The 23,844-nt window shown below is 42.5% G+C and overlaps 1 protein-coding gene across 2 annotated transcripts in view; it reads right to left on the bottom strand.

The window, feature by feature from the left end:
* Positions 1-23,844, bottom strand: part of TFE3 (transcription factor binding to IGHM enhancer 3) — a 59,125-nt gene that overhangs the window by 17,658 nt on the left and 17,623 nt on the right. The window contains exons 1-6 of one of the 2 annotated variants that reach the window (XM_073599787.1): positions 22,961-23,074; positions 20,952-21,130; positions 12,299-12,539; positions 11,969-12,220; positions 9,612-9,704; positions 4,085-4,202 (exon numbers count right to left, since the gene is read on the bottom strand). In XM_073599787.1, the coding sequence (XP_073455888.1) occupies positions 4,085-4,202; positions 9,612-9,704; positions 11,969-12,220; positions 12,299-12,539; positions 20,952-21,052 (805 nt within the window). In that variant the 5' untranslated portion in view covers positions 21,053-21,130; positions 22,961-23,074. Of the gene's footprint in view, positions 1-4,084; positions 4,203-9,611; positions 9,705-11,968; positions 12,221-12,298; positions 12,540-20,951; positions 21,131-22,960; positions 23,075-23,844 lie in introns of those variants that run through there. The other variant, XM_073599786.1, reaches the window with a different exon arrangement.

The raw sequence follows: 23,844 nt of genomic DNA, 5'->3' as shown, positions 1-23,844 counted from the left end.
TGAAATTTCAAATATTAAACATTGGGTTCACGTAAACCTAAATTAAAGATATATATCATTTCCTTAGTTACTTTTGTAGGTATTTAAATGATTTATACCTACTATACATATTGTTTACAAGTAGAGTGTATATAGGTCAAATAAATTCTGATAATGAGCTTTAATCGTAAGGTGGAGAAAAGGAAAGAGAAAGAAGAAAAAGGGTTGAAAGGTAGAGGTATGGTCCACAAGGTTGTCCCGCTCGTCAGTTTATTATTCTTTTTAGTTCTCTTTGAAGCCTTAGAATGGGTGTCTCTGTAAGTCATTTAATCTGTTACCATGGCAACAGGACAGAGTCATTGAAGTTTGACAGGAACTGTTGTTTTATCCAAGGATGCCAAAGTTTTTCAAATTTTGGAATTTGATTTTGATCGATAGCTACCATCTTAGCGTGGGACATTGTATTATTCATTCTGTGAATTGTTTCTGCTAGTACCAATGTAGGAGATTTCCATGCTTTGGCCACTGTTTGTTTTGCAGCCGTTATTAGTTGGATCATAAGTTTGAATTGAGAGAGTGTTAACCATTCCGGTTTTAGATTAAGTAAAGTTAAATATGGATCTGGTTGTATTATTTTTTTAAATATTTTAGATGCAATCACGAAGACTTCCTTCCAGAAGGTTTGGATTACTGGGCACGTCCACCATATGTGTAAATATGTGCCTATTTCTGGGCATCCTCGAAAACAAAGAGCTGAGGTATTAGGTGAATATTTTGCCACTCTAGCGGGTACAAGGTACCAGCGAGTTAGGACTTTATAATTTGTCTCCAGTGCTAAGATGTTGGGTGAAGATGACTTAGATGTGAGCCATATGTTAGACCAGTCAGTGTCTTCTAAAGTTCGTCCCAGGTCCTCCTCCCACCTCTGAACGTAAGAGGGTCTATTAAGATTTACTACTCCATAAAATTGATTATAAAGTGATGAAATTGTACCTTTAGCAAATGGATCTTTTGTACAGATTGATTCAAAAATGGATAATTGGGATAATGGTGTATCCCCCTTTAGGAATGGTGTATAGAAATTTTTGATTTGGAGATATCTAAATATCTCAGAGTTTGGTAGATCATATTTTTCTCTAAGCGATGGGAATGAAAGGAATGATTTAGATGCTATGAAGTCATTTAGTGTCTGAATGCCTGATGTTGTCCAAGCTTTAAAAGAATTTGGGTAGATCCATGCCGGATAAAAGGCCGGATTTCTGATAAAAGAAAGGAGAGGATTGTGTGGAGATTGTAACTGATATTTGGTTTTTAGTTTATCCCAGAGAGATAAGAAGTGTTTAGTTATGGGATTATGAATTTTAAAGCAGTCTTTAGGATCAAGCCATAATAAATTTGATATTAATAGAGGGTCATTTTCTGAAGCCTCTATAAATACCCATAATGGGATTTCCTGTTTTGCATGGTATTTGGACAGACTGGCCAAATGTGCTGCTCTGTAGTAGTTAGTAAAATTAGGGTATCCCAGGCCTCCTTTATTTTTGGGAAGATGTAGTGTGTGTATAGGTATACGTGGTTTAGAAGAGCCCCATATAAACGAAGTTGCTCTTTTTTGTACTATTCTCAAAAAATAGGAAGGAATTGGAATAGGGAGGACTCTGAATAGATAAAGCAATTTGTGTAGAATAGTCATTTTGATTGCATTAATCTTCCCTATCCAGGATAAAGGAAGTTGCGACCATTGTTTTATTAGATTTGTGATCTGTCTTAATACAGGAGGATAATTGGTTGAGAATAAGTCAGAATGAGATGCTGTTAAATGAATTCCAAGATATGGGACTGATTTTTCTGCCCATGTGAATGGGAGTGCAGCCCTAGTCGGGATCAATTCCATGTTTGTGAGTGAAATATTAAGCACTAGGCATTTCTTAGGATTAATCATAAGGCCGGATAGGGCTGCAAACCCATCAAGAGCTGGTATTAAGTTAGGACCAGAGACCTGTGGTGATGATAGAAAAAGTAATATATCGTCTGCAAATATACATAATTTGTGTGTAAGGCTCCATTCACACTAGCGCGTTTTTTGATGCATTTTGCATTTTGCAGAAATGCATGGGAATTTTTTAACATGGGTTCCTATGGAACATGTTCACATCAATGCCTTTTTGTATCTCTGCGTTTTTGGAAAGGGTCGGGGACTTTTTTTCATGCAAAAAGCAGCGTTTTGCATGTAATGGATTTCAATGGACAAGCATCAAAAACGCAAGTGCACCGTTTTTGCAGCGTTTTTGCAGCGTTTTTGGTGCGTTTTTGGTGCGTTTTTGCCGTTTTTTATTTTTTTATTTTTTGTAATTTTTTTTTAAGACTGTAAAAAAAAATGAAAAAAAAAAAAAAAAAAAAACGCAAAACGCAAATCGCGGCAAAAACGCCGCAAAAACGCTACAAAAACGCTACAAAAACGCTGCTCAAAAACGTGCCAAGCATGAAAAAAAAACCTCCAAAAACGCTCAAAAGCAACATGCATAGGTGTGAATCGAGCCTAATACCTCCTACTTCAATGCCAGTTATAGTTTGGTTTGTTTTGATGTATTGGGCCATGGGTTCGAGTATAAGGGCAAATAATAAGGGAGATAATGGGCAACCCTGTCGGGTACCTCTTTCGATATTAAAGGCTTCAGATTTGTGGTGGTCCTATTTTCTATCTGTCTGGTGGATCGGATCAGATAGGATGGGATGAAAATGGACTGGCAGTCCATTTTCACATGATTACCCCATACAGGAGAACAGGACTGTTACATAGTTAGTAAGGTTGAATAAAGACACCAGTCCAACCAGTTCAACCTGAGTGAGTGTGGGTGTGTGTGTCTACAATTATCCTTATTTTTATTTTAAGGTACTACCCATATAGCGCTGTCAATTTACGTAGCGCTCCACACATACATCGCACACTCACATTGGTCCCAACCCTCAAGGAGCCCACAATCCAAGGTTTCCAACTCACATTCATGTACTAGGGCCAATTTTGGACAGGATCCAATTAACCTACCAGCATGTCTTTGGAGTGTGGGAGGAAACCGGAGTACCCGGAGGAAACCCACGCAGGCACAGGGAGAACATGCAAACTCCAGGCAGGTAGTGTCGTGGTTGGAATTCAAACCAGCAAACCTTTATACTGCTAGGCGAGAGTGCTAACCACTACACCACTGTGTCTGTCTCTGCTCTGCACAGTGAGCATATTATGTTATCTTGCTTCAAAAAATGCGAAGGTGCCAGAATTACTGCACTGTGATATATTTTATAAAATAAATAAATGCTATGGCTTAAAGCGGAGTTCCGACTAAAAAAAAGCTGCTGACTTTTAATAATCGGACACTTACCTGTCCCATGGTCCAGCGATGCGGGGGAACGAAGCCCTGCTCATCTCCCCCTCCTCTCTGCGGGGCCGACATTGTCACTGTGGGCGCCAGCTGGGCACGCACTGCACATGTGCGAACTGCGCTGCACACTGTGACTGGCCGGGCAATTGCTGAGAGGGAGGGGGGAAAGGTGAACTTACTTCCGGCACCGCGGTGCCCCGGGCGGAAGTGGGAGCTGGAACCCTCTAAAAGGAGGGTTTTCGCTCCACCCCCAAAAAAATGACATGCCAAAAGTGGCATATCAGGGGGTCATCTTCCCTTAAAGCGGAAGTTCCATTTTTGGGTGGAACTCCGCTTTAATAATATGTAATGTGAATTGCACAACAGGCAAATATTTGTATTGTTATTTACAGTCTCAAAACCCAACCCACAATTCTTCATTCATTCCACTCTTTCACAACTGAATTAGATATTCTAAACACTAAAATGTATTTCTGTGCTGATTAACTACAGGTCTGTGAAAGATCGCAGACCTGTGGTTAGCAGAGGCAATAAAAATGCCACTATTTGTGCTACAAGCCCAATACTACATAGGAGGAATGTAAACAAGGGACGGACATCTCTTTCCACTATAGCAGGAGAACCTGCTCATTGGATAATAATATGCAGTACAGTATATTGTCAGAAGACCCATTGATTTAGGCTGTCCAAGTCAATAAATGGGGCGAAATGTCTTCAAGAAAACCTACCTGAATATTCTTTTTTAATGTTTGGAAGGTCGGCTGGACAAGAGTTGCTAACAGTGATACCGGGAGCGGACATTCCTGGAGTGCAGAACATATCAAGGAGGTTTCCTGATCCTGGAAGCTGGGAAGACATGAAGTTCATTAGAGCAATACCCTATAAAAAAAAAATCAAACTTATTCAAAGAAGATTGTCTTATTCAGTAACGGTAAAAAGTTTAAAGTACACCTGTGCCCAGACTATGGACCTTCATTTTTTCACATATTTTCAAGCCTTATAATAGCTTTTGAACCAGCCATCCTCAACCTCTCTTAGTTGCAGGTAATGTGAAGTAATTCTTTCTCAAAATCTTTGAAGATCACAACAAAGACTCTAAAGTCAGGTTTTGGTTGTTTTTTTAGGCTAATGCACACTGGCCATTAGGGCAGTACACTGCCCAGATCAGTGTGTTTCTGTAGGGAGGAAGCCCATACAAATCAATGACAGGCTGAAACTATCCATAACTGTCTGCAGCGGTTCACATGCAAATCACACACTGAGCGATCACCTAGAGACGAATACATGTGAACTCTCTGGGGTTGATTTACTAAAGGCACAAAAGCTGTGCATTTTGCAAAGTGCAGCTGCTCCAGAGATTAGTAAATGAGCAGAAGCTCTGCTGACTTCCATCATCCAATCATGTGCAAGCAAAAATGCTGTTTTTTTTTACATTTTCCTTGCAAGTGATTAGGTATTCTTTGGAGAGTGAAGCTTTACCTCATTTACTAACCTCTGGAGCAACTGCACTTGCAGAGTGCAATTCACTTTGAAAAGTGCACAGTCTATTTGCCTTTAGGAAATCAACCCCTCTGTGTCCAGGGGAGAACATCTGTCCCTAACTGCAACTAATCGCTTAATGTGTGATTACATGTGAACAACCATTCGCAGTCATAGATTCGTAGAGGCTTACTTTCTGCGGCTGATCAGAAACACCTGGCTGCCACATATACACTATATTACCAAAAGTATTGGGACGCCTGCCTTTACACACACATGAACTTTAATGGCTTCCCAGTCTTAGTCTGTAGGGTTCAGTATTGCGTTGGCCCACCCTTTGCAGCTATAACAGCTTCAACTCTTCTGGGAAGGCTGTGCACAAGGTTTAGGAGTGTGTCTATGGGAATGTTTAACCATTCTTCCAGAAGGGCATTTGTGAGGTAAGGTACTGATGTGGACGAGAAGGCCTGGCTCACAGTCTCCACTCTAATTTATCCCAAAAGTGTTCTATTGGGTTGAGGTCAGGACTCTATGCAGGTCAGTCAAGTTCCTCCAGCCCAAACTCCCTCATCCATGTCTTTATGGACCTTGCTTTGTGCACTGGTGTGCAGTCATGTTGGAACAGGAAGGAGCCATCCCCAAACTGTTCCCACAAAGTTGGGAGCATAAAATTGTCCAAAATGTCTTGGTATGCTGAGGCCTTAAGAGATCCCTTCACTGGAACTAAGGGGCCAAACCCAACCTCAGAAAAACAACCTCACACCATAATCCATAAGTCACCATAATCCATAAATCCATAGGTCCATAAAAACATGGATGAGCGAGTTTGAGGTGGAGGAACTTGACTGGCCTGCACAGAGTCCTGACCTCAACCCGATAGAACACCTTTGGGATGAATTAGAGCAGAGACTGCGAGCCAGGCCTTCTCATCCAAAATCAGTGCCTGACCTCACAAATGCGCTTCTGGAAGAATGGTCAAACATTCCCACACTCCTAAACCTTATAGACAGTCTTCCCAGAAAACCCTGGGTCTTCTTGAACTCTGGGTATCTGTGCCGGACTGTCTGGGGTGAGCACTCCCTGACTAATCAAGGCTTGTCTGGGTGACTAGTTGTTAATTAGCTTACTGGTTAATTTAGATCACTGTTAGCTGTTCATTAAATGTACTCAAGGACGTTGATAAGGCAGTACACCAAATGATTTGGATCAGTGCACAAAGGAAGGTCCATAAAGACAGCGAGTTTGGGGTGGAGGAACTTGACTGGCCTGCACAGAGTCCTAAACTGAACGCGATAGAACACCTTTGGGATGAATTAGAACAGAAACTGCAAGTCAGGCCTTCTCATCCAACATCAGTGCCTGACCTCACAAATGAGCTTCTGGAAGAATGGTCAAATATTCCTACACACCTAAACCTTGTGGACAGCCTTCTCAGAAGAGTTGAAGCTGTTATAGCTGCAAAGGGTGGACCAACTCAATATTGAACTCTCTGGACTAAGACTGGGATGCTATTAAAGTTCATGTGCGTGTAAAGGCAGGTGTCCCAATACTTTTGGTGATATAGTGTATAGAACTAACAAGTCATGTGCATGAGCCCTTTAACAGCTTATTGGGCAGGCAGGCCGCCAAGATCTGCTTGCCACAGAAAGAAGCTCAGATTTCACTGGGCTCTTGTGAACATTGAAGATGAATTCTTCCACAATCCTTATAACTAAATGGGTCAATGTGGGCTTATATTAACATGGCTTTACTGCTTGTTCGGGATATGCAAATACTTTAGTGTGCATGGTCTGAGCACAGATTCACTTCAAGTTTGAATTTACCTTCTACAAGTTTGCTTATGTATCCGTCATTTATGAAGAGTTGATCACATTACTGTCCAGATCCAGCTCTGCTGGAATCTCAAAACACAAAACTCTAATTTAACTGGTTCAATACCGGGCATTTTCACCCCCTTCCTTCCCAGGCCAATTTTTAGTTTTCAGCGCTGTCGCACTTTAAATGACAATTGCGCGGTCATGCGACGTTGTACCCAAAAAAAATTGATGTTCTTTTTTTCCCCACAAATAGAGCTTTCTTTTGGTGGTATTTGATCACCTCTGCGGTTTTTATTTTTTGCGCTATAAACAAAAGAAGAGTGACAATTTTGAAAAAACACAATATTTTTTACTTTTTGCTATAATAAATATCCCAATTTTTTTTTTAAAAAAACTACATTTTTTCTTCAGTTTCGGCCGATACATATTCTTCTACATATTTTTGGTAAAAAAAAAAAAAAAAAATCGCAATAAGCGTATATTGATTGGTTTGCGCAAAAGTTATAGCGTCTACAAAATACGGGATAGATTTATGGCATTTTTTTAAAAAAAGTATTTATTTTTTATACTAGTAATAGCGGAAATCGCAAATTTTTTTCGTGACTGCGACATTATGGCGGACACATCGGACACTTTTGACACATTTTTGGGACCATTCACATTTATACAGTGACCAATGCTGTAAAATTGCATTGATTACTGTGTAAATGTGACAGGCAGTGAAGGGGTTAACCACTAGGGAGACACAAGGGGTTAAATATGTTTCCTAAGGGAGTGTTTCTAACTGTAGGGGGCGGGGACGTACAAGGGGAGGAGACTGATCAGTGTTCCGCTGTACTAGGAACACAGATCGCTCTCCTCACAACTGACAGGACGTGGATCTGTGTGTTTACACACATAGATCCACGGTCCGGCCCGATTAACGGGCAATCGCCGGTGCCTGGCGAACATCGCGGCCGCCGGGCACACGCACCGGGTCCCGAGCAACGTGGCGGGCGCGCCCCCTAGATGGTCGGGAAAACCAGGCCGTCATATGACGTCCACCCAGGATGGGAGATCCCATCTGTGGACGTCATATTACTATGGCTGGGTAGGGAAGTGGTTAAAAGCTATACAGTATGTTACAGCCTGGGTGTCATCCACTGAGCTACATGTAAACTTGTGATCTCTGTGATGTTCTCTTCCAGTTATTCTCCTTGTTTTCTGCACTGGCTATGTCTGCAACTGTACTTACTTGTACATTCATCTTCACGCTTTACCTTGCCCGTATATCGACCCTATCCTACCTTGTCTTAGCAGTCAGAGGTTATTGAATGATTTCTCTCTGGCTGCTGGTGCATTGTGTGGTTGTACTGTGACTTATCTATTGTTCTGCCCGAGTGTTCCTGTGTTTGAAACTTGATCATTTAACGTCTATTTGCCAGTCTATTGTTGCCTGTGGGACGAACCCAAAGATTGAGGTCTCTTTCACACTACCCGTACGCTAAATGCTCCACTTTAGGCCTCGGTTACACTGGATGATTACATCCGTGACCCATTTTACTGGCATGGGGATGCACAGGTGTTCTATGCACCCCGGTTCCAACGGTCCCATTGTTGTCTTTTGGGACACAATGGCTGCACAGACACAGCTGCTGTGTCCCAATTTGACATTCCTATGGGTGCAGGTCCCTGAACTCACCATGTTTACTTTTGGTGACCTGCACCCACACAGATGTCATACTGGGACACGGTGTCATTGTAGCCACTGTGTCTCAAATGTCAGCTCTTCTAACCATGTTTCTTGAAAGACCCAGAATTCCCTGGGGCAATACTTTTACAGAGCTCAGGCCCAGCCCATCCCCCCTAACAACCAATCCTTGGTGACCACTCAGCCACCTTGTCCTGCACCTGGCCATGCCCCCATCAGTCAAGGCTCTCTTTCCCTAAGAGGCTCAAGAGGCCTTCAACAATAGGACTGCTGGCACAGGGATGCAAACAACACCTGTGCATCCTATTGCCAAGAAAACATGGCTTTACATGGGGCACGGATGTAATCCCTCCGTGTGAATGAGATCTTAGCATGCGGGTAGCTGTCAGTTTTGCTCTGCAGTTAGCTGCAAAGTGAGGCACATTTTATTCATTTTTTTTTTAGAACTTTATTTGAAGTGCCCAAAGTGAGACTTAATTCATGTCTCTGCACAGCAGCACAGTTTGTTGCTCTGTAGTGTGGTGACCTGCAATACTATCCAGTGCACTGCAGAAAAATGCATGTCTGCATCAAACCAGTGTTATGGTGTGAACACAGCGTAATTGTTTTCTATTTGTCCTTGCAGTGCCCTGGGTTAGAGTGTCACCCAGCACTGTTTAAGTGATGGAAAAGGCTCCCCAGTGAAGAAAAGCCACTACTTATGTGCTGTGCCTCAGCATAAACCCATTCCCACCACTGGTGACACCGATAACCTGCTACACACTAGTAACAGGTTTCCAGCACTCTGGGGGGTTGATTTACTAAAGGCAAATAGACTGTGCACTTTGCAGTTGCTCCAGAGATTAGTAAATGAGCAAAAGCTCAGGTGAGTTCCATCATCCAATCATGTGCCAGCAAAAATGCATTTTTTTTTTCCTTGCATGTGATTGGGTATTCTTTGCAAAGTGAACATTTACCTCATTTACTAACCTCTGGAGCAACTGCACTTTGCAAAGTGCACAGTCTGTTTGCCTTTAGTAAATCAACCCCTAGATGTCACAAGACCAGCTTGTGACATCCACTACATGTGACGCCAGGATAGCAAACCTAAACTTTCCTCTGGTGGAACTGAAAAACATGACCAAAAACCACAAAAGACAGCCAGAAGTAAACACAGTGTAATTATGAAAAAGTTGCAAGACAGCTTGTAAAATCTAGTAGTTTATAAAGTTATAAAGATAAATACTGTAATGTAAAAGTTACGTGTTAAAGTGTACAGGAGTCACTTACTGTGCTAGGTAGGTTCGCACTGTCCACAAATCCCATGATTTCATCATTGTAGCTGGATTCCAAACTTATGATCTCATCGATGACATCACTAATCTAAAAGGATGAATAAAAACCGTCTAAGGAGAAAAATATAGGTTCACTTTAAGGACCAATAAATTTCAAACCGTAAAGTTACCGTATGTGAAGCAGCTACAAATGACATTCAAAATGGTGGTGAGGGAACAGTTAGTATTTCATGTTCCCTACATAGCGGCAGGGTCTCCATATTGGAGCCCACTGTGGTACAGGGCCTGCCTAGAGACCGAGCCTGGGGTCAAGGCCTTGCTGAGTAAAGTTCACTGACTTCCATGTGTGCCTAAGGGCCAAAATATGCTCAGTAAAGATGTGAGACAAGATGGTGGAGTTATGTACATACTTAATATTACTTTCTCGAAATGCTATGGCGCCATGTGTTGGGACAGGTAGGAAGAGTCTATGTCACCGGCTGAAGAAAGGAAAAGACGCGGTCCTTCTGCAAGGGTGTAATGCTACAAGTGCATTGGGGGCTTCTGGCCTGAAAGTTTAAGTAAACTGTCAAATGTCAAATAAATTAGATTTTCTACTCCCGAGATGCCCCTAGGGGGCGAGATTCTGGGGCCACTTGTGCCCACCCTAACATGCCTATAGTGTATACCCAGCCAAATTTTTTTCCCTAGTTTTGGGATAGAATAGAGAAGGGTTAGAACCTCACTCTTGGTCTAGTCAAACAGTTATCACTGAGGCAAAAATGTAAGAGAACATCTCTCTAGCAGAGCCCTAGAGATCAGTAAAAATCAGACATGGGTTCTCATCCTTACCCACTCAATCCAAAAATTAAAAATTAGTTTTGGGCTTGACATACACTTTACAAAAACCTGTAATTTATGTCCAGTAGCTATTTAAGGCCTGGGTCACACTAGTGTGATTTCTGATGCAACTTGAGTCACACAGAGTACCATGACAATGGAAATGACATTGCCTGTTCAAATCAATGCAGTACAGATGCGACGGGCCTTTGGGGAAGGGTCCTGTACTATTTTGGTGAAATGCAGTGTGATTTTGTTGCATTTTTTTTGCATTTTGCCCAAAGTAGTAGTAGTAGTACCAGAAAATTGCATCCAAAACACACACACACCACTAAAATCGCATTACAATCGCACAGAATTTGTACACACAAAAAAAAAAAGAAAAACAGCACCTGCACTGCATAATAATACCTAAAATTGCTTTGAAAACCGATCACACTAACCAGGCCTAAAATAAAAAACTTTCTTAAAATGACAATGACCTAACATTGAACATAAATGATTCTCAGGGCATCTTTAACATATCTGCCCGGAATACTTTCTGAAAATATGCAGCAGTTTCGCCATGAGGCTGTTTAGTTTTGATTCCTTCCTCATTCCTGTGCTTGTATACTAAGGCATGTACCGTGTCTATGCTCTGTGATATAAGCACAGGAATGAGGAAGGAATCAAAACTAAACAGCCTCATGGCGAAACTGCTGCATATTTTTAGAAAGTATTCCGGGCAGATATGGTAAAGATGCCCTGAGAATCCTCTCTATGTACATTTAAACTTTTACACACTTGCAAACTTTAAGCAAAAGCAAACCTGAGAGGGAAAGGTATTATACCTGAGAGGGAAAGGTATTATTTAGTGGCCCTCCCATGCCATTCTTTTAAAGCTCAGCTCCAGCCTCTAGTGGTAGTGTCACAACCAGTGACACTAATACAGTGATCAATGCTAAAAATATGTACTGTCACTGTACTAATGACACTGGCAGGGAAGAGGTTAAACATCTAGGGCAATCAAAGGGTTAACTGTGTGCCTAGCCTGTGTTTTTGTGTACACTGTGTGCTGCTTGCACTAAGGGAAGAGATCGATTTAGTCTCCGCTTTGCAGAGACACAGAAGCGGTCCCTTCCCCCCTATCAGAACTGAGATAAGCCTTGTTTACATAGGCATATTTCAGTTCTTTGCGTTTCACTAACGATCGCCGGGTGGCGGAGGACATCGAGTCCCCTGGACCCGCAGATCGGCTTCTGCTGTGAATTATCACAGTAGAAACGGCCCGCCACCGGCGTGCGTGCCCCCTGCAGGCAGAAGTGCAGATTCACGTATATATACAGTATGTGATCCTGCGCACAGCTGCCGCCCTGTAACTGTAAAAGTGCTATAAAGCAGTCAGCAAGTAGATAAAACCAATCATTGTTGAGTATCTTTTCAGTAGTATCCCAGAGCAACAGAAGTAAACATCGTACATGCAGAAAGCAGTAAGTGAAAAGTGCAGAGAAAAGTGAGAAGCATCGTAGCCCCTGCATCATTTTTAACGCTTACCTCCTTCTCCGAGTTGGAGCCTATTTTCAGCTGGGCCAGGGGGCTGTTGGGAGCGCTGCTGGCCGATGGAAGGTGCCTCTGTTCTGTCTGAGGAGAGACCCCAGTCACAGGGGGGGCTGAAGTGGTGGTGCTTGGAGCAGATGCATGTATGGGCATTTTGGTTCCGAGGGTGGTGGAAAGGTACTGCTTGACCTGCTGCCTCTGTGACTCCTGAATATGGTACTTCGTTGGGTTCTCCAGGTGGGTCTGCACCTAAGTGAAGACAACACGTATAAAAGGGAGGCCACAATAACTTTTATACAACATATATTGCCTGTTCACAGATCATACCTTTAGCACCTCCAGCGGCACCTGCGCTGGAGTTGGCCGAGCTGGCTGAGTCACACTGATGGCTGGTGTAGCTGGGGGGACATTGCCACGCTCCGACAAGAGCTGTGTGGCCTTCTGTTCCTGTTCTCTCCGTTCCTGCTCCTGGGCCTGAGCGCGCATCAGCTGCTGCCGGAGAAGAACCCGCGAAGACATGACACTGGAGGTCTGTAGTGGAGTGTGAGGGGAGGACACTGGCGTCTGACTGCATGGAAAACATAAAGACCAGTAAAAAAACACAATCTGCAAAGTCAACCTAGCATAGGATATCTTACAATTTTATTTAGCAAGAGAAGGCAGTTGCCAAAACAATCAACATACAACGATCAAAAAGAAGGAAGCATCCATGGGTACAAGGTCCATCTTCCAGTGTTTGACAGGCACAACGTAAATACAAAGTACAATCGGCTTGGAGAAGGCGATAAATAGACAATACACAAAGAAGGTAATCAAATAAATGTGTAGTACCTTACAATACAAGCCCAAGAATGGCAAGATTATGAAAAAGGTGGGTCCACACAGACCCATGACTGTGGAGAAAACCACCTAAGTTTTACATACTGTATAAAGAAAAACGCATGTAAAAATGCCCTAAAGGAGGGTGAAATGTAGACCGAAAAATGAGACTGGAAAATCAGTAAACAAATGCATAAACTTGCCTGTTCACACTTAGGCCTCATGCACACGGACATTTTTACAACTGCTTTTTTGAGCGTTTTTTGCAGCTCAAAAAGGCCTGTCTATGTTAGTCTATGGCTTCATGCCCACCTAGGCATTATTGAGCTGCAAATGGCATAGGCGTTTTCAAGCTGTAAAAAAAAACCCAGGACCAGTGGGTTCTGAGAGACGTTTTTCAACTGTAAAAACGCTGTAATGCTGATAAACGCTTAAAAACGCTCAAAAACGTCACTCACCAACGTTTTTTAACGTTTTTGATCCATTGAAAAAAAAAAAAAAAAAAAACGCTAAAAACCGCTAATAAATGCTAAAAAACGCTATTGCAAAAACGTTGAAAAAAGTTTTTAAAAAATCACTGCAAAGATACTGGCGTTTTCATAACGTTATTTTAACATCCTGTGTGCATGAGGCCTTATGGACAACTGCTGGACAGTAAATCACAGTGGTTTGGGTCAGGCTGGCTGCAGTGATTCAGCGCATCACACAGCTACCCCCCCCCCCCCTTTTTTTTTTTTAACAAACTTTATATGAAGTGTAACAAAGTTACACTTCATTCTAGTCACTGTACAGCATCCCATCCTCTGCAGTGCGCTGTGATAAAATGTAGCAAGTCTGCATTATATCACAGATCATTGTAGCGCAGCTCTGGGCTGCATTTCAGTATGAATAGGACACATAGAAAAAAAAATGTTTCCTGTGTGTCCTAGGATCAGACAGCGCATGGTAAGTTACATAAAGGGACAAATACAAACCTTTCATAAGCATGTCTCAGCAATTGTATTAATTTAAGAAGTTCTTGCATAAGCCTGATTGTGACTGGTTCTACTACTAATTTCCATTCCAAACAGGTCTTTACAGAACTTCCATTGACATTTGTCAGAGAAAATCCTAAATTATATGTTGCATTGTATTGGGAAGCTGTTAAAAACACATCACAGATGTATTCATGTTTAAATAGTTTCAGTAAATAAATTCAGGGTATCCCTGATAAAAATCCCTGATCTTGGGGGAATTATATTTACCAAACACAGCTGACTTCCTGTCAACCATTACCATGAAGGAAACTGAGGAGCATTTTATTACACGGAACCGGTGGATAGTATGGATTGATGAGCTTTATCACAAAATGTGGCTTTAGGCTGGGTACACACTATTGCGAATTGGATGTGGATTTCTCCACATCCAATATGTGGCCACATACAATCACATACATCTGTGGCCGCCCCGGACATGTGTGAACTGGCCGTTCACACTCTCCTGTCATGCGAATTGGATGCAGAGAAATCAACATCCAATTCGCATGACAGGAGAGTGTGAACGGCCAGTTCACACATGTCCGGGGCGACCACAGAGCGCACAGCAGAAGAGTCCTGTGCGTCTTTGGCTCCATTTCAGGTCCAGGTTCAAAAATTCTGACCTAATTCGGATCTGAAACGGTGAACGGGGACCCACCGGACCCCCTGCTGCGAGCCGCGGCCGCATTAGTGTGAACTCAGCCTTAAAGTAGAACTAAATGCAGGGCTTTTTTTCTCAAACAATAAGTGCTGGAACTTAACCACGGCCCCATCCCTCCCCCTACAAACACCAAATAGTGGGTGTGGTCAGTCAAATTTCATGAAAACAGTAGGAGGGTCTTAAAGGGGCATTAAATAACAGGATTGCATTACATACAGAGTGCAGAGCTGTCACTTGTAAACACAGAAACCAGACTTCTGTGTTTACAAGTGATTGTGGTGAGCAGACACCAAAGGGTCTGAGCCAGAGGTGGTGGAACCGAGTTCCACCAAGTTCCCCCTGAAAAAAAGCCCTGACTAAATGTATTTATTTTTTCACATTTTAATGTGGAGTTCCAACCAAAAATGGAACTTCCGCTTTAAGGTAAGTTGACCCCCTGACGTGCCACTCCTACTTCCTCCTGGCGCCCCCGCGGCGCCGGAAGGAAGATCACCTCTCCCCCCTCCCTCACGGCAATCGCCCGGCCAGTCACGATGCGCCGCGTGGCTCGCGCATGCGCAGTGCGTGCCCGGGTGTGACAATGCCGGCGCCGCAGAAAGGAGGGGGAGACGAGCGGGGGGCTTCAATGCCCCGCATCGCTGGACCCTGGGACAGGCAAGTGTCCAATTATTAAAAGTCAGCAGCTGCAGTTTTTGTAGCTGCTGACTTTTAATTTTTTTTTTTCAATCGGAACTCCGCTTTAAGTAGAGTAAAGGAGGGATTTAATGGCTGGCAGTTTTTTGCCATCTGTGCCCCATTGGGATGATTTTCCTTTACTTCCTGTCCCATAGCCAAAAACAGGAAGTGAGGGGAAATTCCCCCAAAGTGAGGGAATCCCTTGTTGTCATCAGGATCATCAGAACTAGTGTCCCCATTGGTAGATTTCCCCTCTACTGCTGATCTGGAAACAACCCCATGGATATTCTTTTACTTTCACTTTCAGTGATAACTGTACCATGACAAATAGAGAGGGTGCATCTCTAATGGGAACAGAGGCAGTGATAAAAACTGACAGGGGTTCTAATCCTTCTCCACTATCTTTAACTTAACAACATATATTTTTTTTATAAAAGCAAGAAAATGCTTGCTTAAAGCGGAGCTCCACCCATAAGTGGGAAGCTCCGCTTGTTTGCTTTCTCCCCCCCCCCCCCCTCCGCTGCCACATTTGGCACCTTTCGGGGGGGCAGCAGGTACCTGTTTTTGACAGGTACCCATCCCCACTTCCGGGGGACCTCGCCTCAGTGAGGTCCCCCAGAAGTGTTGTCCCTCTCCTCCTTCCCCCGCCGCGGGGCCAGTCACAAAGCTTCGCCAGTACAAGGAATGGCAGCGGCAGCACCCAGAGAACCGATTGAAAAATCAGCTGGGGTACCGATATTGCGGGATCCCTGGACAGATAAGTGTCCTAATATTGAAAGTCAGCAGCTACAGTATTTGTAGTTGCTGACTTTTCATTTTATGGTGAGGGGGATGGAACTCCTCTTTAATTAAAGCCTAACTCCAGCCATTGTATTTAGTTTTGGTTACAGTGGCTAAAAGTTACCTTTCTGCCAGGCTTAATTTCTGTCACCCCATTAGGTGATTTTGCCTCACTTCCTATCCCTGCGACATCTTCACAAGAAATGGGGACACAGTCCTCCTCAGGACAGGAAGGCAGAGAGGGCATATTGTCAGCAATTCTAATCCTTCCTCACTCTGATAAAATACTATTTTGTTTTCATCTGTGTCCCCATTGAAGAGATTTCCCATCACATCTTGGCATGGGATGGACTGAGGGAAATCTCCCCAGCAGGGATGTGGGCAGCATAAAACCCCACCAGAGGCTCTAACCCTACCCTACTCTCTATCTTTTTTTTCATAATTTTTATTTTATTGAGGTTTACAAAAGTTTACAAAACAAATTATGGCAACAACACTCATAAAACATGAAAAACAGTTGTGCTCCATAGAACAAAACCAACCATCGATCAATTACAGTTACAGATGGAGGCAAGAGGATAATGGTGAATATCTATATCAGCAATGGGCGGCCACATACGTAAGCCTATGTCCATTTCACAAATAATATATAGAAATCAACCAAGATCACAAAGCCTCACAACAGCAGAGGATGTATTCCACACGCTGGGCGGGGGACTGTTCCGTGTCCAGGAAGCCTGATGGTGTATGTGAATCAGGACTTCCTAGCCATGCGGACCAGACTTTATCGAATTTAGGATAGACATCCTCTACCATTGTAAGTGGCCTTATATACACTCATCGGCCACTTTATTAGGTACACCTTGCTAGTACCGGGTTGGACCTCCTCTTGCCTTCAGAACTGCCTTAATTCTTCTTGGCATAGATTCAAAAAGGTGTTGGAATTCCTCGGAGATTTTGGTCCATATTGACATGATAACCTCATGCTACAGATTTGTCGGCTGCACATCCATGATGAAAATCTCCCGTTCTACTATTGGATTGGCGATATTGGATTGAGATCTGGTGACTGTGGAGACCATTGGAGTACAGTGATCTCATTGTCATGTTCAAGAAACCAGTGGTGAGATGATTGGAGCTTTGTGACATGGTGCATTATCCTGCTGGAAGGAGCCATCAGAAGATGGGTACACTGTAGTCAAAGGGATGGACATGGTCAGCAACAATACTCAGGTAGGTCGTGGCGTTTAAATGATCCTCAATTGGTACTAAGGGCCCCAAAGTGTGCCAAGAATATATCCCCCACACCATTACACTTCTATCACCACCAGCCTGAACTGTTGATACAAGGCAGGGTGGATCCATGCTTTCATGTTGTTTATGTCAAATTCTGACCCTACCATCTGAATGTCACAGCTGAAATCGAGTCTCATCAGACCAGGCAACGTTTTTCCAATCTTCTATTGTCCAATTTTGGTGAGCCTGTGCAAATTGTAGCCTCAGTTTCCTGTTCTTAGCTGACAGGTGTGGCACCCAGTGTGGTATTCTGCTGCTGTAGCTCATCTGCTTCAAGGTTCGATGTGTTGTGCGTTCAGAGATGGTATTCTGCATACCTTGGTTGTAATGAGTGGTTAGTTGAGTTACCATTGCCTTTCTATCATCTCGAACCAGTCTGCCCATTCTCCTCTGACCTTTGACATCAACAAAGCATTTTCATCCACACCACTGCCGCTCACTGGATATTTTCCCTTTTTTGGACCATTCTCTTTAAACCCTAGAGATAGTTGTGTGTGAAAATCCCAGTAGATCGGCAGTTTTTGAAATACTCAGACAGTCTGACACCGACAACCAAAGTCACTTAAATCCCCTTTCTTCCCCATGCTTATGCTCGGTTTGAACTTCAGCAAGTTGTCTTCACCATGTCTAGATGCATTGTGTTGCTGCCATGTGATTGGCTGATTAGCAGTTTGTGTTACCAAGCAATTGAACAGGTGTACCTAATAAAGTGGAAGGTGAGGGTAGAGGAAGAACAGAGTTCACCAAAGACTTCCAATTCAAAGCTGGGGGCATAAAACAATACTACTCCAAGCAGTGTTCTAGACAAGCCACTAGAAGGCGCCAAAACATGGGATGCATAGGTTGAAATGAAAGTCTATGAATGTCTAAATAAATGTCTCAGTGATGTTATGCAAATCAAAGATGGCCATAAACAAAATGGTCCCTGTAAAGAAACATATGTAACAAAACTACTTCCCTTATGAACTGCTATCGCTAACAGTACACCACATAAACCTCTTCACCACACTCAGCCAGGGGGAAACGTATGGACTAACCTACAGTTGTGATGTAATGTATGTAATAACCACTAGGTGACATCATAAATAAGTTCCAGATGACTCCAGTGACCCGAATAAAAAAGGTGAAATCCATCCAGAAAGAATAAAACAAAGGTCAGGCACATATACAATGCCTTGAAAAAGTATTCACACCCCTTGAATGTTTCCACATTTTGTCATGTTACAACCAAAACATAAATGTATTTTATTGGGATTTTATGTGATAGACCAACACAAAGTGGCACATAATTGTGAAGTGGAAAGAAAATGATAAATGGTTTTCCACATTTTTTTACAAATAAATATGTGAAAAGTGTGGCGTGTATTTGTATTCAGCCCCCCCGGAGTCAATACTTTGTAGAACCACCTTTTGCTGCAATTACAGCTGCAAGTCTTTTTGGGGATGTCTCTACCAGCTTTGCACATCTAGAGAGTGACATTTTTGCCCATTCTTCTTTGCAAAATAGCTCAAGCTCTGTCAGATTGGATGGAGAGTGTCTGTCAACAGCAATTTTCAAGTCTTGCTACAGATTCTCAATTGGATTTGGGTCTGAACTTTGACTGGCAATTCTAATACATGAATATGCTTTGATCTAAACCATTCCATTCTAGCTCTGGCTGTATGTTTAGAGTCGTTGTCTTGCTGGAAGGTGAACCTCCACCCCAGTCTCAAGTCTTTTGCAGACTCTAATGCTGTGTACACATGACCGGACTTTCGACGGACTGAATCACGTCGGACATTTCAACGGACTTCTGTCGAATCGGACTTGTCTACACACAATCACACCAAAGTCCGACGGATTCGACCGTGATGACGTACGACTGGACTAGAATAAGGAAGTTCATAGCCAGTAGCCAATAGCTGCCCTAGCGTCGATTTTCGTCCGTCGCACTAGCATACAGACGAACGGATTTTTCGACCAGACTCGAGTCCGTCGGAAAGATTTGAAACATGTTCTAAATCTAAAGTCCGTCAGTTTGATCGAAAAGTCCGGCCGTGTGTACACGGCATAAAAGGTTTTCTTCTAAGATTGCCCTGTATTTGGCTCCATCCATCTTCCCATCAACTCTGACCAGCTTCCCTGTCCCTGCTGAAGAAAAGCATCCCCGAAAACATAATGCTGCCGCCACCATGTTTCACGGTGGGGATGGTGTGTTCAGGGTGAAGTGGAGTGTTAGTTTTCAGCCACACATAGCATTTTGCTTTTAGACCAAAAAGTTAAATTTTGGTCTCATCTGACCAGAGCACCTTCTTCCACATGTTTGCTGTGTCCCCCACATGGCTTCTCGCAAACTGCAAACAGGACTCCTTATGGCTTTCTTTCAACAATGGCTTTCTTCTAGCCACTCTTCCATAAAGGCCAGATTTGTTGAGTGCACCACTAATAGTTGTCCTGTGAACAGATTCTCCCACCAGAGCTGTGGATCTCTGCTGCTCCTCCAGAGCTACCATGGGCCTCTTGGCTGCTTCTCTGATCAATGCTCTCCTTGCCCAGCCTGTCAGTTTAGGGGATGCTTTCCTTCAGCAGGGACAGGGAAGCTGGTCGGAGTTGATGGGAAGTTGGATGGAGCCAAATACAGGGCAATCTTAGAAGAAAACCTGTTAAGAGTCTGCAAAAGACCTGAGACTGGGGTGGAGGTTCAACTTCAAGCAGGACAATGACCCTAAACATACAGCCAGAGCTACAACAGAATGGTTTAAAACAAAGCATATTTATGTGTTAGAATGGCCCAGTCCAGACCTACAGTAAATTCAGTTGAGAATTTGTGGCAAGACTTGAAAATTGCTGTTCACAGACGCTCTCCATCCAATATGACAGAGCTTGATCTATTTTGTAAAGAAGAATGGGCAAAAATGTCACTCTCTAGATGTGCAAAGCTGGTAGAGACATCCCCAAAAAGACTTGCAGCTGTAATTGCAGCAAAAGGTGGTTCTACAAAGTATTGACTCACTGGGGCTGAATACAAATACACGCCACACTTTTCACATATTAATTTGTAAAAAATTTTGAAAACCATTTATCATTTTCCTTCAACTTCATAATTATCTGCCACTTTGTGTTTGTCTATCACATAAAATACCAAAAAAAATACATTTACGTTTTTGGTTGTAACATGACAAAATGTTGAAAATTTCAAAGGGGGGTATGAATACTTTTTCAAGGCACTGTGGAATTAAAAAAAAAAAAATATATATATTTTATATATATATATATATATATATATATATATATATATATATATATATATATATATAGGAAAAATGCGAGGAACGATGCTTTGATGCAAAAAGTGTCCTTTTACTGAAAATCCTTCATTACATAGTTCAAATGTAAGCAAGCATATATTATATATATATATATATATATATATATATATATATATATATATATATATATCACCAGGCTCAGACTTTTTGTGCTTTCCAGTACCATAAATTATCTTTGATGTGCATGCTTCATTCCGAATAGTGATTTAGAATGTATTGAAGCCAGAGGATCGGCCTACAATCAGGCTACTAGCATTTTCAGGCAAAAAGTCCAGAATTGGCAGCCCCCTGGGTTTCTACAGTCACAAATATTTACAGGTTAACTCCACTTTCGTGTGGAAAAAATAGTAAATAAAGAAAAAATAATATAGCGTATACAGTTACGACACAAGTCATATTGTAATTGAATGTTATTAAACATTACCTTTCCTCTTCAATCTGCAACACTGTAATTTTCTGAAAATGCAATGCAATATGGCTACCTGGAGGTGCTATGTACACAGAATGACCACACTCCAGAAACATACATTTCCTGCTTGTGTGATTGGCTCACTGATTTTCCCAGAAGTCTGCCTAAGATACAAGTCAGATTTCAGGCATCCCCTGCAACAAAAAATGAAATTTTTGGCGAGATACTCCCCATAGGAACATGTCTAAAGGGATGCAGGCTCAGCAGCATTCCTCATCAAAAGTGGAGTCATCACAAATAGGGAAATCGTTTTGCAGTACCAGCCACAACCAGAAGTAGGAGCTCCTGGGTCCTTCTGTATGTTGCAGGATAATGAGAAACATGCTAACACAATACGGTTATTTGAGAAAAGTGATATGACATTATGCAGTAAAAGATACTTGATTGTAAATGTTCTTTTTTTGGCCTGTTATTGCCCACCATCATGTGTTGCTGTTTACAATGATTATTTGAGCTGAGCATTGATTCCACATGTGCACAGCAGACAACGAACCGCCATGGATCGCACTTTTTATTTTGTCCTGATCTAACCTCTTGGACAACAGCCAACATAAAAATTAAAGTCTTTGTATATGTAAAGTCTCCAGAATTTTTTTTACAGTACAGGATTTGATAAATGTTGCAGAAAATTAATGTATAGAGTGCAGTTACATACATGTAGGGCAGCTAGATTTGCACAATAACAATGCAACATAATGTTCCTCTTATCGCTATTCAAATCTATGGGTGAACTAAGAACCGTAATGATTCTTTAAAACAGAATCTTTTTGTGACTTTTCTTGCAAATGTTTTTATCTCACCCAACTGCCCTGTATGTCATAAAGAGAGAGCACCTACAAATCCAAATATGAAAAGTCTTCATAGAAATATGGAGCAGCAAACAAGTGAACATTTAGGCCTCATGAACATGGCATAAAAAAAACGCAGCTTTTACAGGTGTACAGCATATTTTCTTTACACCTCTAAATGTAGTTCTATTTTAGCCTATGTGGCCATGTACATCGGACATTTGAATCAACATGTAGTTTACCGGAAGCTATCAGCCGTAACCCCGGTATTTTGTTTTCAGCAGGCAGCTGGCTTTCCCATGGAAGCGGTCTAAGCAGCTCATTAACTGCCAGATGGCTTTTAGAAGCGGCAGGAGGGGACGCCCCCCCCCCCTTTCCGCCACCGTTTCTCGGTTTTAGCGTTTTTACCAGCGTGCCTGAGAAACGAGAGTGCGGCCGGCTAGCCACAGAGGCGAACAAAGACCAGATTGTCTCTGATCGCCTCTATGGCCTTGGAGGACCGGAGCAAAATCATTACATCACTTCCGGCCTAGGGTGGAAGTAAACAATTTTTTTTTTAAAAAAAGCAAAAGATCTTTGAGGCTTGTAAATGCGTTTTTTTTACAGCCGTGTGAACGAGGACTAAAAAAAAAAAAAAACACACTGAAGCATAATTTACATGTGTAAATCCACAAAAACGCACATGTATGAGCGTAAATGTATTCCAATGGCCAGAATATATTAATAATCTGGCCCTTATAATGCATTTACGCTCAGCGCCATACATGCATAAATCTGCATTCTTATGTGACATTAGAAGCATTTTTTCTGCCAAATTCTGGCAAAAAAAATCTAGCACATCTGGAGAATAAATTCATATGCCTGTGTGCATGAGGACACACATTGGAATACACCGCTGTTTCCCGTTAAAGAAACTGAATTTGTACAGACAATACCAGACGCCTGATTTAGGAAACTGTATTTTCTGAATTGCTGAGCGTGTGTCCCTCTTATCTCGGCATGTCAGGAGTTGTCAGAAGTTGTCAGCATTGCTGCTTTTTGTTGTGTTCATCTGAAGTTTATCAGCTCTTCCTGTTGACTATCTCTGCCTGTCTCCTATATTTGTGTCTACACTGCGCATTCTTCCTGCGTGGGTGTCACCAGTGTCTGGTCCCAACAAAGCTCTGATTATCTCACCTGGCAGGGATTGGCTGGCTCTTCAACTCGTAGAACTGCTCCTTGCTGGGCTCTAGGGCCGTCTCAATGTCGATGTCAGCGACAATGCCAGATTCGGGAAGAATGGGACTCAGGCTGTTAGGGAAATAAAACAAATGGTTACAAATGGGAGGCTTTACATTAGGCAAATGTTGTATTTCCTAAACAATTATACAGTGTTATCATCCTAATACACAGACATCGGATCACAATGATCAATGTCATCTAATCAGGACACACTGACCTCTCCTCCTAATACACAGACATCAGGATACACTGACCTCTCCTCTCCTAATACACAGACATCAGGATACACTGACCTCTCCTCTCCTCCTAATACACAGACATCAGGATACACTGACCTCTCCTCTCCTCCTAATACAGAGACATCAAGATACACTGACCTCTCCTCTCCTCTCCTAATACACAGACATCAGGATACACTGACCTCTCCTCTCCTCCTAATACACAGACATCAGGATACACTGACCTCTCCTCTCCTCCTAATACACAGACATCAGGATACACTGACCTCTCCTCTCCTAATACACAGACATCAGGATACACTGATCTCTCCTCTCCTCCTAATACACAGACATCAGGATACACTGACCTCTCCTCTCCTCCTAATACACAGACATCAGGATACACTGACCTCTCCTCTCCTCCTAATACACAGACATCAGGATACACTGACCTCTCCTCTCCTCCTAATACACAGACATCAGGATACACTGACCTCTCCTCTCCTCCTAATACACAGACATCAGGATACACTGATCTCTCCTCTCCTTCTAATACACAGACATCAGGATACACTGACCTCTCCTCTCCTAATACACAGACATCAGGATACACTGACCTCT

The sequence above is a fragment of the Aquarana catesbeiana genome, linkage group LG09 (genome assembly GCF_042186555.1).
Source record: "Aquarana catesbeiana isolate 2022-GZ linkage group LG09, ASM4218655v1, whole genome shotgun sequence".
In the NCBI taxonomy this organism is placed as follows: Eukaryota; Metazoa; Chordata; class Amphibia; order Anura; family Ranidae; genus Aquarana; species Aquarana catesbeiana.
The sequence above is the reverse complement of the archived record's forward strand: the minus strand, read 5'-3'. Positions and strand labels throughout refer to the sequence as shown.